This window comes from Dermacentor variabilis, chromosome 3 (genome assembly GCF_050947875.1).
Source record: "Dermacentor variabilis isolate Ectoservices chromosome 3, ASM5094787v1, whole genome shotgun sequence".
Lineage (NCBI taxonomy): Eukaryota > Metazoa > Arthropoda > Arachnida > Ixodida > Ixodidae > Dermacentor > Dermacentor variabilis.
Genome location: NC_134570.1, coordinates 62187907 through 62204966, shown reverse-complemented (window position 1 = coordinate 62204966; position 17060 = coordinate 62187907). Strand labels below are relative to the sequence as shown.

Genomic DNA, 17060 nt, shown 5'->3' with positions numbered 1-17060 from the left:
AGCAAATAACGAAAAAAAAAAAAAGACACGTAAAAGCCTATTGTACCCCGAGATTCGAAATGGAAGCGCGACTAGTGTGTAGTCGTGTCGTCCGACAGTTCATCTAATTGAATCATACCCACAAAGTGCTTGTTGAAGTATGTTCGAAGGTACCTGAGATAATGATAAAAGCTGTTTGCGGGCTCCGTGACACAATTTAGTTACCTCTACCGCGTGCAATACGACGCTCGAAAGGGTGGAATAGCTACGGCTACGCGGCCGAAATGGGCCCGCAGCAAAGTACGGCACTTTATTGTCGAACACGGAGGTCGTGAGTTCGACCGGTGTTCGGTCGCTGCGGCCTTAATACTATGTACATGAAATACCAAAAAGAAAAAAGAAAAACGCGCAGCGTGCGGTTTTAGTTTGTGTACCGGGTGTTTCAGAGAACACTTCCAAAAATGTTTAAAAAATTGCCTGCGGTAGATAGCATGATTCTAATCCATGAGCTGTTCTACTCTAAGAGGCAGAATTACTTGCACAAAAATTTAAATGCACAATCGACTACATTAATATTAACTAAGTTTTAAACTAATTAGCTTATGGCACATATTGCAATTTACCAATTCTACGCGTAGAGTTCGCAAGACGGATCCACTTGGAACGAATTCTGAGAATGATGTAACAGTTTCGAGATATTAATTCCCGAACTTTGCTGTTACTTTTGTGCATCAATGCTTAAAACGACGTTTTGTTAAGAAAGTAAGTGGAACGACAGTGCATATTTACGACAAGTTTGACGGCGCATATCTCGTAAATGGTGTCATCCACACAATTCCCTTCAAGTGGATATACCTTGCAGTATCACCCACTAGAATTTGTAAATTGAAATATCTGCCATAAAGTAACTAGTTAGAACCTTAATTAGTGATTTCCTTTAAGTTCACTTATTCTGCATTTCATTTTTCTTTTTCTATTAATGTGCGCCTCGTCGAGTAGACTCGATGACTAGAATTGTGTTATCTGCCATAGGCATTTATTTTTAATTGAAAGTGTTCGCCGAAACGCCCTGTATATGTTTCTTTGACAGTGAATGTTTCATTTTATTCTTTATTAAGAAGTGTTTTCCACCTGAGTTACAGAGTTGTAAACTTGATAGTTTCGTTTTCTGAAAATGTTCGATTTTGGCACTTTTTAATAAAAAATTGATGACCTAAATAAAAAATTCGCAACATACAGTCACTAGATTTTAAGTTTTTCTTTTAAATACAACAAACCTCATCAAATTTGGCGCGGTGGTTGCCGAGAAAAACGAATTTTCCTTTTACATGTATTTAGATAGGAGCACCCGAGCTAAAGCTTCCTCTTGAAGGGCCCCTCACCAAGTGTGGCCATTTTAAGCTGACAAGCGCAGAGCATACAATGCGCGCTAACGATCGTGTTTGCAAAGAATTACATCGCTACACACCGCGGAAAGGTCGGAAATTTCCATCCGAACGCCGTTTTCCCTTTCCCTCGCGGCGACCGCGCTCCAAGCCGGACGATGACGTACACGTGTTCCTGCGCCTTCATCAGGACCCATAACAAATTATGGTTATACGCGGGAAGTTGTTACGTGTCCTCTAGGGAGCGTTCTGCGGCAAACATTTTTCAGATCGGCTCATTAATAGCCGAGATAGAAATATTTCAGCGCCGCGAACCTATGATTTCAGGAGGCGAGCTCCACTGCATATCGAGACGCTCTCTCCACTTGCTCCGTCTAGCCCCCTCAAGCAAAATTCCTTCCCTGCGTTCTCCCACACTGGATTTCGAGAAAGGAAGGAAGGAAATCAACTTTATTCGAGGTCCTGCAGGCCACGAGAGCTTTGAGCTCTCATGGAGTGGGCGTCTCCCACGACGGAACCGGGAGGTTGAGTTTCCTGGCGGCGTCGTGGACCTGCTGGACGGCCCAGAGTCGGGGAGCTAGTTCTTCGCTCCGGATTGCTTCCTCAAACTTGCGCTTGTCCTGTTCGCAGTTTATGTGAGCTTGCGAGCACGGCCAGAGTAAATGACAGACGTTAAGGGATGTATTGCAATTGGTGCAATAAGACTTGTATAGAGCTCAGGCATGCAATGGTGCAGTCTGTTTTGCGTGGGGTATGTGTCTGTTTGTAGCATTCTGAGTGTAACCGCTTGAGCTCGAATGAGCGTGAGGTGTTGCGTGCTACACTCTCTACGTTGTAGGTAGTAGTGTTTAGTGATTTCATTGTATGTAGTGGGGGCGTCCTTGTTCTCCGAGTGGTCGGGTGAAGCCTCGCGGTCTGTAAGCGCGCGCGCAGCCTCGTGCGCCGCCTCCTTAAGGTTGGGGACGTCGCCGATCTTTGGTCCTAAGTGTGCCGGGAACCAGTATATGAGGATCGCTTGCGCATACGTCACAGGCCTCTTCTTTTTTTTTTCGGCGCTGCACTGACGGCGTTGCGAGCGAGGTGTTGTGATCGTTTCACCCGCCGTGGTTTCTCAGTGGCTATGGTGTTAGGCTGCTGAGCACAAGGTCGCGGGATCGAATCCCGGCCACGGCGGCCGCATTTCGATGGGGGCGAAAACACCCGTGTACTTAGATTTATGTGCACGTTAAAGAACCCCAGGTGGTCGAAATTTCCGGAGTCCTCCACTACGGCGTGCCTCATAATCAGAAAGTGGTTTTGGCACGTAAAACCCGATAATTTTTTTTTTTTGTGATCGTTTCGCGCAGCCCGCGATTTTGCGCGCTGTGCATAAGGACACATGGCTAGCGGTATAATTCAGCGCTACACGAATACTGAGGCAGACCAAGCGGATCGCAGGGCATAAACTCGTGCTGAAACGCGGTAAAAAAAAAATGGCAGTTTCGGTACCTGCGCACGCGGCTGCACGAACGTGGGAACAAGCAGACGAAGCGCAAGTACATTTCTCTTGCTTCGGTGCGAAATAAAATAAAAAGCACGCAGACATTCTGTTTGTGTATTTGATTATCCTAAACTTCAATTCGTCAATTCAAGCAACATATCACACAAAATAGCAGATGTCTTGAATAATTCTCGAAGTCACGTGTCACCACGAGCTACGTCACACTGCCGACCCAACTACGTAGGCTATGGGACAGGTGTCCGTCATCGTCCGGCTAGGAGCGAGCTCGCCGCGAGGGAAAGGAAAACGGCGTTCGGATTGAAATCTGCTGCGCTGTGTCCACGTTGTCCAGCAGTGCGAAATGCCTCACCCGAAGAAGGTATGCGCACCGCTGAAGAGGAGCGCCAGCGCCCCCGAATTGAGTCGCATGTCGAGGCGCGCTCACAGCAAAAATTGGCAGTGGCTTAGCTCGGCTGTGCCAGGATATACGTAGCGAACGCTAAAACATAGCATGGTTAGCCTTGGTTAATCTTGATTGCAAGTCCAGGTTAGTCTGGTTGCCCAGCTATGTTGCGGCGTTTAGCCAGTCGTTCGGCGCGCTGTTCGTCTGTTTCCTGGGCGATTCGTTTCCTCTTCATCTCGTTCCGACGTCGATTCCGGTCCTCCTCCTGCTTATCAGAATTCTCACCGTCCATACTGCCGCCTCGACTGTGATTGCGGCGCACGCGAGCTCTCTTTTTCAATCCTACGACATGTTATTAGGCATGCTACGCAGCTGGCGAAGCGAGCGGAGGCGAGCGCAACGACGAGGAGCGCGGTGTGACGTCGTACCAAATGGCGGACCGGAAAGGCGCGGCGCAGCGCAGCGGCGGAACACCTGTGGCTCAGTGCTACTAGTGGCGCATGCGTAGTAGTGATTAGGTAGCGAGAGAGAGAGAGAAATATCCACGGCGAGGCGCGCGTTGTGACGTCATGTGGCTCCTCGGAGCACCGCCACGGCGAAATCGCAAGTTCGCGGCCAGTAAAGCTTTCGCTACAAAAGCATGACTCTGCAGCGTGGACGCCGAGCTATACCGAAACGGACAAGGAATGACACGATTTTTTTTTAGCGCAAAAAATAGCGGAAAGATTAGCAGCGCCCAACAGAGCAGAAAGACGCGGAAAGGGAGGCGCCCGTTTGCAGAAGCAAATTTATCGTCGAACGTCTTGCAACTTATACAAAGCGCTGGAGTGCCCATCCAGACCGCCCGTGCTGCTATATATATATAATTCACATACTTGCATAGTCATGGCGGATGAGTTCTGCACGAATTTGTACCTTTTTCTAGAAAAAATCTGTGCGGAAGTGGCGCGCTGCATGTCTTCTCTTATCAGATGAGTCCATCTATGGGTCATATTTTTTCCTGTAGTGATGCATTTAATTTAGAATTCATTGCCTCCATAGTATACTGCCGCCGTGAGCGTGAGCTGACGGAGGGGCTCTATTATCGCCCTTCGAGATTGGCTCGACGTAGCTCGGGCTCAGCCGCACCGCTGTTATCGCGTTGGATCGAGCACGTGGCGCAATCGTGACATACAAAGAACTGAAAGCTAAATACAGAAAGCTACAAGAACGCCGGTCGAGCTATAGCGTCTCGGTCGTTTTATCTGATGGTAGATCAAGCCACCAGGCGGACATTCAAGCATTGCGCAGAATAACCCGACAACTGTCGAAGCAGTCAGATTGCGGTGAAAGACGACGACGAAAAGAGGTACGCGCGTCCGAGTTGCCCAGGGAAGTCAACAACCCAGGGAAGTCAACAAGAAGTATGGCCCCGAGGCGTCGTGGCGTCGAAGCACCCAAGCTGAGCCGCGGACGTAGGCGGGGAGCGCTCCGCGGCCGCCTGGCACCCGGCATGTGTTCTCCGGTCCCTGCAGCGCGTCGTTCTCGGAACATTGCGGCGGCGGCGTCTTCGACGGCCACTACCGGTCTCCCAGTGGCGTGCACGGAACCACAGCAGGATAGTTCTCCGCCTCCTCACGCTAGCGACGGTGGCGCATCTCGGACGTCCTCCTCCGGCACCTCTGTCGTCGTGACGACAGCTTCAAATTCGCCCTCTTCGTACTTAGACGAAGAGATCGAGACCATGCGCTGTGCCGTCGATCGCGAAGACCGTTTCGACTCGGTGACTGACGGAAGCGCAAGCTGCTACTCCGTCGTCGTCGAGCAAGGTGCCGGCTGTCACGGCGACGCCCCCGATGCTCGACGCGGTCGGGCTGGTGGGGCCGCGTTGGAGGGACCGTTCAACTCCACCATGGTCGAGGGCGGGGTGCCCATCAACCAGATGCCTCTGCCCGGCGTGTGGACGGGAAACCGGCTGTCCGCGGTGCCCGAAGCCGAGACCGCCGTCGTGTCGCCCCCACCCGTGCCGTCCCCTCCGCCGCCGAGTGACGTCATTCCGCCGTGTCCTCTGGGACTTCACAGGCAGATGCAGCTGCGCGAAATGCGGCGCCATGGCGTGCGATTCAGCTGGCAACTGCCGCGTTGAACTACACGTAGCAGCGAAGTGCATGTGCTGCAACCTTGGCAGTTATTTTATTTTATTTTAATTAACCCTCTTTTCGTGGCGTTACTATAAATATTTTTTATGTATTTAGACGTTTAGCCTTTATTATTGTCGCTTTTATTTTTTTTTATTGCGGTGCTCGGTAGTAAAGCGATGGAATATTATGGAAGCTGCGCATTATGTTGGGGCCCTGTGCTTTCTACGTTACGTAGCGCTTTTAGATTTCGAAACAAGCTGCACGCTGCCCCGTTTCGCGTGTGGCTTCCTCGAACCCATTGCGACAATGTAACCCAATATTTCCTGACTATGTTTGAGAGCTCTGTTTCTTTAGTGTGTGTGTGTGTGTGTGTGTGTGTGCGTAACGCACCATGAATTTTTTGTGCTAACCTTGTGGCAATGCGTCATTTAATGTAATAATGAATGAACAGACTTATAAGAAAGCATGGCTTATCAGCCCGAGCGGGGAAGGGGATGGTAGGAGTATAAAAGAGCGAATAAAAATATTGGTGGGTCATAAAGTATAGTTGGGGGCGGGAAGGGGGCTCCACTCATGCGGTATCAATTCGGGCGTTATTCCTGTCTCGTGATTTATTTATCGAAGTTAAATGTTTTTGCAGCGGCACCACCGTCACCACACCTATGCACCTATACCTATATTCTTCAAGCTAAAAATTTTCGGCAGCCATGGACAACGTCACTCGAGCACGATGTGACGTGAAGCATTGTTCGGTTAGAACGAGGGTTCTGACAGATGGTAGTTTTTTTTTTTTTTTTTTTATAGCGACACGGTGACCGCTGTTGTAACGTGCATGGGAACTGGTGACGTATGCGTGCAGCGTGAATGAGTGACTGGTTATGGAAGACTGTTTTATAGACCTTTTGCATCCGCGATGTGGCAGCAGTGCGTTCATGACCCCAGGGAACTTCCGGTCAGCCATTTTCGACAGTGCAGTTAGCCAAGAAAAAAAAGAAGTATTTCGTCGTATACTATACTCCAGGCACATATTCTTGGTGTTTTCAGATATAAGGAACGTGCGCTGAACATCAAGCTCGTGTAGGGGCTTTTTTTTGTTGCACTTAACACTACAATTCACCTGGCAAACGTTCCAACTCTGCAGCAAAACTGGTGCCAGCTGGAGGGTCCTATAAGTTTATAGGCTATTGTAACATATGCCACTACTGAGGACTTAACCGGAAGTCTTCTGGGAACTCTGTAAGCATGAAAAGGGTCTATTACATTGAACGCGAACGGGAGTGTTCGCGTTCACCGATCCGTTTTTATTCCGGTAGCGCGCAACGCTGGCTTCGAGCGTCTGAGCCCGCAGCGTAGCCAGAATGTAATTTTCTTTTTCTGGCTACACAGAGACTTCTTCGGCAGGGTCATTCTTGCGAGTAACTGTAGGGCGACGTGGAGACTATACGCAGCTCCCAAGCGACGTTGATGTGGGAAAGAGTGAGCCTCTGCTTTACAAAGTCCTGACGTCGTTTATACTGGCCTGCGGCGTACAGCGCCACTTCGTATTCACAAACCAAACTGGTAACTTGAGTACTGATCGACTCTTAAGCCGTATCAAGAACCAGCATTCTATACTGAAGTAACAATGTTATCTCACTTTGCGTCGAGTGGAAACAAAGGTAGCCCCCGGACCATTAGACCGTATTTAACGCAAGCAAAATGGCAGACTACCATAGCACGTTTGCCCAATTCGGATAGCTTTGTCCCCCTGGAGACGAAATCGATGAGGACAAGGCATACAGATGTGCGGTGCGCTTACGCAAAAGAAAAAAAAAAGTATTTTCGATAACCGAGGGATTTCCGAGCCAGTAGCCAACGACGCTATAGGTCGTTTCAGCACTCCGGAGTATCTGCGTCGTTAAGGCCTACGCCGACATTCTTTCCCCTCCGCATCATGTTGGCATACTCCTGTTTGAGAGTGACCGCTTCAATTCTTGCGGGGCTGGCGCATTCGACGACCCGCGCAAACCAACTTGCTACGAGACGATTCTGTGCTGTTACGTGGCGCTGAAAAGCGTGGGCCACGAGCGACGTTCTCCACTTTTTTTTTTCTTCGCCTCTCTCTCAGGAACACTCTTTATCTCTCCTAACCGTTTCCGATGATAACTAGTGTTCCATGTAGTAATTTTAAACCGCGAAAATGATCCACCCCCGAATTTTTTATTCGCAATATTTTTTCTCTTCATTTTTTTCATAAGTGCTAATTTTTCCACTGCAATAAACGGAAAAAAACATAGTCGCGGAGAAACTCCTCTGGGAGTTCCCTATTTATGCATGAGAAGTCTGCCACTTCCTCATGTCAACGCAGCCCGGTGTCATTATCAAAGTTATGAAACTTGATCCGACCAGTATAAACCAGAGCGCTAAGGCTACACGCACTGCTGCAGGTGATGGCGCCTGGTGCGCTGATGACGTTGCGATTATTAAAAGCCGCTGTCGCTCTTGAGTGCCTTATTCATCCGCGTTGAACAATTGATCAACCGTACTGCGGCGGCTGTGCACAGTGTACGGCGAGCCGCACACCATATGCAGCCGCTTAGGCGCCTGCATATGGTTCGGCGGAGCCGGCCCTGTCTGGAACGAGATCTGCGATGGTAACAGAGTGCGCCGACAGCTGATAGCTTCGTGTGCGCTGTGTTATCGCCGCTTAGTTCGCGTTCGAGCGAGACGCGCGGGCCCAATCTTGAAAGCGATGTTGTACAGCCTGACGGACGGACTGACTGGTTTCCTCGTTGGATAAGCATGGAAATGCTCACGAATTAAAAAGAAACAAAACACAACAGATTGACTTTTACTACGGGACTCTTTCTGCGCGAGACAAAAGGAATTGCATGATAAAATTGTTCTTTTACTTCATATCGTGACGTAATTTTTACTGTAATACTTAGATATTTGATCATTCATATCTGTAACAGTAGATATATTCATTCACATTACAGAACACTTGTTTGATTTGACTTTATTTTCTTTAAAAGAAAAGTAATAGCAGTTTTCTCACCGCTCGACTCTTGGCCGATCGCCCGGAGATGAGTTGCGCCACTTCACTGAGGAACAAGTACGGGAAATCAGCGCCGGCGCGAAAAAGTTGAAAGACGAAGTCCGTGGGTGTCTTGCTTTGATGAACGTCTCCTTTTATTCGTATTTCTTTTACTTTGCGTTTATCGTTTTCAAAGAATTTCATTTTACTACCTCGATCCTGCCTCCGGATTCTTGGTCAATAACCCTTAGTGGGTGAGAGCCATGGCAAAAGATCAGGATCATCATCATCAAGATGAGCACTATGGTGGCCGTGCCTTTCGGTAACTGCCGATTCGGCACAAAAGGTGTTCATCAGCGGCGCCTTTCGTTTCCACGCATGGGTGTCAGCGCCGCGCAATTGAAGTTACGTATAAATAATGCATATATTTGGCCCCCTATACTTCGCGAAACATGGGCCCTTAATTGCCGGTCAAATGTCGGACGACATTATTCAGAATGGTGACCCTAATCATTGGCGCGGGTGACATGCGTGCCACAACTCGCATACGATTTTCGAGACGGATAAGAAGCTAAATACGCGATCGGGAACGTGGTTTATCCCCTTTCATTCTGGACGCTTCACGCATCGCAATATGGCTGTGACACGCGCTGAACGATCCTGCTTGCACGAGCTGAACCCCCGCGATTGCATATACTTCGCCTGAATAAGTTTACTTTCAGCGTTCCGGATGAGTTCTTCTTCTTTTTTTTTTTTTTTGGGGGGGGGGTGGTGGTCGGTGTCTCTGTTTATAAGGTGCCGCCATTCAAAAGGCGAAAAATAAAACTCCAAAATTTCGCCTAATCACAAACTAAATGAACAAAAATGTCAACGCCGATTAACACGGAAACGTCGAAAAAGACTAAACTCGAGAAGAGATTCGCCGATTTCCGTCGAAAATAAAAAAGCGAGAACGTGGAACCACGATGACGACCCACAACGCCGAGCACTCTTGATAACGATCTGCGTACGCAATACACAGTCGCATTATACCAAGGAGCCTTAGCTAAAGTCAAACAACGGAAGATCTGTCATTAACGGCGCCACCCACCAGTGTGACGTCAACCTCGGCAAGACTCTTCAGTCTCCCTAACGTCATATCCTCTCATTCGCTTTTCTATACGCTTTCTTTCGCTCAGCGTAGCATTATCCTGAGCAGACCACGTACGTCCCGTATTTCATTATTAAACATATTCGTGCCGGTTCACGCACGCTTAAACAATTTGTATGCTAACGTTGTGTACGTAGCGCTATCGCTGCATTCGCACGGAGGCAAACTTCTTAATCGTACGGCAGCAATCGAATGGTGGTGATACGCTAACGCCGTCTGTATTCCTTAATTGTCCCTGTTCATTTACGGGTGTCCAAGTGCGCGTTCTTCGCGTCCCAACCGCTCGACGTTCACTCGCAAGCCACTGGGTGCTATAGGTGCGAACAAGCTGAACAATACACTTCTCACGCTTATTTGCATTGAAAACAACCTAACACACCGCGGAGGCACGAGCAATGCTCGTTTATACAAAAGATTGAGAAGCAATGATCAACATTGACGCGCACCCACACTTCCTCCTCTTTGTAACCACTGCATGCACAATCAACCAAACAACATCCGGGGTAATCTTCAACACACTAGCTTGAATCTGGAAAAAACCGCGTCGACGAATAGGAAAGTGCCAGCCGCCGTTAAACGTCTGTATACGGTATATGAACATCAAATTGCGAAAAGCATGTTTCTTTTTTTTTAGCCATAAGAAAAAGAACACTGTATCGAAGAAACGCTTAAACTTTTTAGACGCACGCGTCATGATTTGTCGCAATAGTAGTTTGACTCCATTGTACACATGTTCTGTTGTACATCGCATAAATCAATATAACCGCGGAAATCGTGTGCTGTGGCGGTAAGCAACGACATCCATGCTAACGACACCGACAGGATATCAGCAAGCGACAAAACTACGTTTTCCATGAAGGCTTAGGTTAGAAGTATACAACTTTGCAAGAATATAAACAGCGTGTTAGGGAGACCGCACATATCTGTGTTCTCGCCGTTTGCACATCGTGTGTCGCATCCTTTAATTTCATCACAGGTAACCTATAAACTCGCTGCAGACTTAGATCATAGGTCTCTGTGCCTGCGTCACATATATAGCCTAACAAATTTCCGTTAAGGCTGGCGCATAGTGGTGCTGATCTCATCTAGCCTGCACTTGTCCTGCGGGTTCATGAAAGAACCTAGGGCGCAGCGGAAGGCCCCCGCGAATTCGGGCACGTGTCTCAGGGGGCCGTTGACGCGGGCCCACGCCGAGCTGACGTCGCTCGCCTGCTGCCAGCTCTCGAAGAGCGGGTTCGCGTTCTCGCAGTGGCTCATGCCGTAGTAGATGAAGAACAGCTGTTCCGGCGAGAACTGGCGCGCCTCCGTGAAACGGAAGTTGGAGAGCTCCTTGAGCATGTACTCCTCGAAGGACTGGTAGGCCAGGGCCACTGCCAACACGTCCAGCATGTCCGCGGGAGAAGTCTTCTCGAAGAGGAGCTGCGTGTGCAGCGGAGACCGGCCTGCAGAAGCGCTCATCCGGGCGTAGTCCTTCTGGAGGCACCCGCGCAAGTTCTCGAACACGGAGACTGGGTCGGACGACGTGGTGTTCAGGTAGAAACCGTACGCCAGGAAGTAGATGTATTTGAAAAGGCTCCAGTAGACTCGCGTACCGACCCGAGCGATGTGAAACTTGCGCAGCCTGTGGTCGAGGGGCATGCCGAAGTCGAACACCGGCAGCGGGATCTCCAGGATTCTAAACGGAGAGCCGAAATACGGCCACGTGCTAAGGAAGCCCTTGTTCCAGCCGGGCCTGAGGTCCTCTTCGGACATTTCCAGGGTGCCGCGCGCCTTTTTGTCGGCTCGCTGGAGCCAGAAGTAGAAGAAGGAAGGCAGCTGCTTGCTGCCGGAGTCCCCCTTACAGAGCCCGCTCAGGTATTTGCTGCTGTACTCCTTGTCGAAGAACCGCTTAGGTACCAGGGGCTCCCACGAGACGCGCGTCAACTGTTGGGACACGTGATCGGCGAACTCGCGCGTGAACCAGCGGGAGAAGTCGTAGCTGAGGTGTCTTACTAGCGTGGCGTTGAGGTGACCCAAAACGAGCTCCCGGACAGCGTCCCACGAGATTAGGGTGACGGACTGGTCGTATGCCAACGCCATGACGAGCGGTGCTTCGAAACTGTCCAAGAGCCGCAGGCAGTAGTGCTCCGGTAGCAGAGCCTGGGCAGCGTGTGGGCTGCGGCCGTACGCGATGGAGGCAAGCCGGTGGCGCACGGTGGCGTTGGCGATGAGTGGTGACAGCGCCATGCAGACTCGGAGCGCCAGGTAGTTGAGAATGTCCGGCTTCCGCAGGGTCTGCTGCTCGTCACTGCCAAAGCTCAGTAGATATTCGTGGTTAGGCATCCTGACGAACCTGTTGACAGCCGCGATGCGGTCGCCGAACGCTTCCTCCGCTAGCAACGTCCAGTGGACTACGCGAGACTCCGGCAGCTGGTCTAGGCGCACGGTCGTGCACTTGCTCAGCAGCTCGTAGCTATCCGGTGTCCTTCGTGGAGCCATGCGTAGCGCCAGGTCCGTTTCCACCACCGCGACGTTGGTCGACAAGGTCCTGCCCAGGTACGACATGAGTGTTTCGTGAGCCTTGTCCAAGAAGGCGAACTCTCCGACGGAGGATCCTTTGACGAATCCGGACACCAGCTCGGTCTCACCGATGGACATGAACGTGTATTTGTCTTCGGGATCCTCAACGACGGAGTGATGAAAAAATTGGAGGACGCTTAAGCTTCGCCTTCAAGAGTGGAACGCGACAGCGTTCCCGTCGACCCGCCAAGGGGTGTAAGACAATGGGCTACGGCGCAGCGACTACGCGCCCCGCATCGGACGCGGTGAGCGTCGAGCAACGCAGCGTTCGGCGCGACAACGAAATGTGCGCCTGAGCAAGCGACGCACGCCTGATCCTTAGAAACAGCTCGTTTCTAAGGCAACACCGCGTTCACTAGAGGCGCTTTTGTACCGCTTTGAAGCATCGAACTCGTGGCTTAGTGGTAACGTCTCCGTCTCACACTCCGGAGACCCTGGTTCGATTCCCACCCAGCCCATCTTGGAAGTTGCTTTTTAAAGCGATAGCGTTAAGGAGCTCGTGTCGCAGAAAAGTCGGCGTCCGCGGCGTTGGCCATGAGCGATAAATCACGGCAGGCACTTCATAAATAAAAAGCAACTTCCAAGATGGGCTGGGTGGGAATCGAACCAGGGTCTCCGGAGTGTGAGACGGAGACGTTACCACTGAGCCACGAGTTCGATGCTTCAAAGAGGTACAAAAGCGCCTCTAGTGAACGCGGTGTTGCCTTAGAAACGAGCTGTTTCTAGGGCTCAGGCGTGCGTCGCTTGCTCAGGCGTACATTTCGTTGTCGCGCCGAACGCTGCGTTGCTCGACGCTCACCGCGTCCGATGCGGGGCGCGTAGTCGCTGTGCATTGTCTTACACCCCTTGGCGGGTCGACGGGAATGCTGTCGCGTTCCACTCTTGAAGGCGAAGCTTAAGCGTCCTCCAATTTTTTTATTTATGAAGTGCCTGCCGTGATTTATCGCTCACGGCCAACGCCGCGGACGCCGACGCCGACACCGACGCCGACGACACCGGCTTTTCTGCGACACGAGCTCCTTAACGCTATCGCGTTAATAGGCTGTCCAGCCCTAAGAGACGGTGAAGAGTGCCGACCTTGGAGACGACGTCCATGGCCATAACCCTGTCCGAAGGCGAGCAAGGCCAGTGCTGTAGACACACCATGTAGAAGAAGGTGGTGACGACGTCCCTGAACAGGGAGGCGGGTGGTTCGACGCACGCGTCGAAGAGGGTCTTGGCCGCGGGTATCTCGGCATTGCTGTGACCCAGCACGCTGACCAGGAAGTGAGAGTAGCTGTCCAAGAGGTCGTCGTCGACGGACCGCCTGTCCCGGCCTTTCGTGGGACGGTGCTTATCCATCCAGACAGAGCACACGTAGGCGTGGAAGTCGTCACATGGGTGCACGGACGTGTTGAGCGAGCCAACTATGCGCACCGCTTCGTGGTTGCACTCGCGCGAGTCGCACAGATCCCTCTCGTGGACGACCTGGCATTTCGGAGAGAAAACTTCATGAGTGGTGCGCCGGCTGGTTTGGCCGGCGTTATGCACACGGCTCTCCGAAGAGTCCTGAGCATATGTGAACAATCTGCTTAATTTGCTTCTAGATCTCCGTTCCTGCTCTTAATAAACAGTGCTTGATACGTGCAATAGATGACAAAAGCTTGTCAACCTCATGGATACGAGGATGTGCTTGTCGTTTGATCACCATCGTGGGAATGACTGTTGGATATCCGAAAATTATTCCATATTCGGCTTCATTTCGCACCATTTGATACGTGTTCGATTTGGTATGAAAAATAACTATTCGCGCACCGCTAAGCGAAGTAACACCACACACGCACACAGAAATGATATTCGGTGTAAAATGGTGAACCTGACCATGGTTCCGTCTGCTTGAGCGGTGGGAGAGAAATTCTGACCCTCGAATCCGTCGGGCGATTCGTCGGTGAAGTTGAATCGCCGGTGCGCGTAGTCGACGCCGCCTCGGCCCGGCACGACGACCAGATAGCCGACGAGGCCCATCACCAGGACGGCGAGGACGACGACCAACGCGCTGTAGGCGGCGTAGTTGCAGGCGCACACGAAGCGGGCGGCGCGGTCGGCGATGAACGGTTGCGGAACGCGGCGATCCAAGCAGGAAGGCCGCACGTTCAAGGCCAGCTCGTCGGCGTCCTCCATGATGCACGAGGCACGGAACGGCGCGTGCCCGGAGCTTCATGATGATGATGATGATGATGATGATGATGATGACCTTGATGTGTTTGGCGCATTCCCACTCACGGGGATCGGTCATCAGTCCGGCGTATTTTACATGTGTCTTAAGGTAACACATTTACACACCTATGATTTTGTTGAATAAATTAAAGCGGGGAAAGTTCACGACGATTTAGCAGAAAGTCACTCAATAAAAGAAGTATATATAATATAAAGGATGCAATAAAGGAGGGATGAAATGAATAATACGGTCAACAATAACATCAATTTCATTCAATTATGATTTTTTCTAAGGCGATGCAAACATTCCTTTGCGAGTGCCCAAGCACAGACGCTTCGAAAGACAGCAGTACCGGAGTCGTCAATGTCGGGCCGAGCTGTCGCACTGTAATTGCCAACGTCATTTTTCTCATGGAGGACAAACTCCGGCTTTCCAGTAAGTAGTGTTCAATCGTTTCCAATGAGTTGCAGAAATGGCACAAATGGGAAATTGCCAGACCAGATCGGCGCAAGTATAAATTTAGAGGTGGGACTCGACGACGCAGTCTCGTTATTGCCACTTCCGTCTGTCTGGTTTTGAAAAACGTCCTGCTCCAAAGGAATGGTAAGTGGTGTAGTTCAGAGTATGGTGTTAGATTTGATTTTGATGTTAAAAGGAGGTATCTTCTAAACTTTACAGACCAGATAAAACCCGTTTTGGAATAACGGTAAGCACAGGGCCCCTGATAGAAACCTTGGCCAAGCTGTCTGCCGTTTCATTCATAAATATGCCCTTGTGCCCAGGCACCCATATTAATCGTAAACTCCGCAAATAACGTGCAGCCAGGGAGTGCAAAGTTTTGAATACATGCGACTCACCGGGAGCAGTAAGTATGGTGCACAGCGATAGAGAGTCTGTAATTATAATCGCGGTTGTCCTGGAAGCTCATAGCTTACGCAAAGCTAGGACAACAACTAGGAATTCCGCTAGAAATATTGGAGTGAAGTTGGGAAGCCGAATAAAAAAAGACGAATACAATGATGAGGAAAAAATGCCAACTCCGGCCTTTTCTTCAATCTGCGAGGCATCTGTTGCTGTAGTTATGTTCGTGCGCAGCTGATTCAAGTGATCTTGGAGTAAGCCGTTAAGGATATGAGAGGGAAGCTGCTATGCATTGTCTGGGTAAATGTCATCATAAGTAATGACCAATGAAATTGAGATACTGTTTCCCGTGATAACATAATATATATGTACATCTAATGGACTCAATAACGACTGTGTTATAATAACTTGCGGCGTGTGAAACCGAGACCATGAGAAGGCTCTGAAAAAATTAGGCTGGTTGATTGATAATGATTGACTGGAATCTCCTTTGTGGGGATTCATAGAGCCTTATGAATGTTTCAATGGTGAGTATTTTAAATCTCATTTCAAGGGAAGGTATTCGTGATTCCTTGGAGAGCGCACCGTTTGCTACAAACTTCGGTAGCTCGAGACATAAGCGAAGCGCTTGCCGTTGCAGCAAAACTAGTGCACTGCAAAATAATTTACACCCTAGAAAGTGAAAAAGGGTGTACATGTGTCTATAACTCACACTCTTAGGGTGTTATCTATATAACGGACACCCTAAGGGTGTGAATTATAGACACATTTACACCTTTTGTTTACTTTTTAGGGTGTAAATTATTTTACAGTGTGGATGTAGCTTGTGAGCAGAGGCTCTAGAGCATAACACACAGCCGAACTCTAGTATAAGTCGCATATACATGCGGTTAATCATTATGAGTGTGTCCCTGTGCATGTCCCATCAATGATTGCTTATCCTTCTTAATATCCCCATTGCACAAGAAACTCTTGAAGTTATATATTCAATATGATGACGCCAACTAAGATTTCCTTCATAATTTATTCCAAGGTCCTTGATCTTTCCCACTTGCAGAATAGTGGAGTGGCGCTATGAAAGGGACATAATAACTTGTTCTTGTAGTGGGAAGACAAGAACGGCATTCTTATTTACATTAGGGAACAATCGGATAGTGTCCTGAAATGCTTCTAGCTCGCATAAGTATTCGTCTAAGCACTCGTACAGTGACTGAATATCACTTGCTGAATAAAAAAAAACGCAATATCATCAGCGTAAACGTACGTGTTTACATCCTGATGTTAAGGAATGGCGCTAAGTAAGATGTTAAACAACAAGGGGGGTAAAACTGCGCCGTGCAGAACCCCGCGCGTATGTCTCAATCTTCCCGGTGAAATTCTGCACTCAAGACACTTTTCCGCAATGAAGATCCTTGTTCCCTGGCCGTACGCGTCGATGGCATAGAAAGCCACGAAAGCGTTCTTGAATTCCTCAAGTCGACAGGTCTTGGGAACCGTGTGTAGACTCGGTGCGAACCTTCCACTGTGCGCGAAACTGTGCTCTCTCGCTCTCTTCATCGCCATATCCCCGTCCCACCTTGCAGGGCAGCAAACCGGACGGGCGTCTGGTTAATTCGCTGCCTTTCCTGTCCCCGCCATCTCTCTCTCTCTCTCTCTCTCCCGATGATATTCCACTTTGTGCACAGTAAAACTCCCTGCCCTGCGAGAACTCAGCAGTTCACGTTACAAATTATTCAGGTAATCCAATGTCCTGCATCTTCTTTATTAATACAGGGCATTCCACACTATCGTATGCTTTAGAAATGGCTAGTGTAACTAGAGATGCACGTTGTTTTTGGTAACGAGCCAAAGGAATTGGGCTCTCTAGGTCGACGTGTGTGCACCAAATTGACATCCCTGGTCTAAATCCA

General features: G+C 49.7%; 1 protein-coding gene across 1 annotated transcript; it reads right to left on the bottom strand.

Annotated features, from left to right (window-relative positions):
* Positions 1 to 10586: 10586 nt before the first annotated feature.
* On the bottom strand, positions 10587 to 12170 carry LOC142574545 (kell blood group glycoprotein homolog). Its single transcript, XM_075683600.1, has one exon. It carries the CDS (start codon positions 12168 to 12170, stop codon positions 10587 to 10589), a length of 1584 nt encoding a protein of 527 aa, XP_075539715.1.
* Positions 12171 to 17060: the final 4890 nt, after the last annotated feature.

What these genes read in the sequence shown, in the direction of transcription:
- LOC142574545 (XM_075683600.1), bottom strand. Translation starts at nt 12,170, where the DNA reads ATGTCCATCGGTGAGACCGAGCTGGTGTCCGGATTCGTCAAAGGATCC.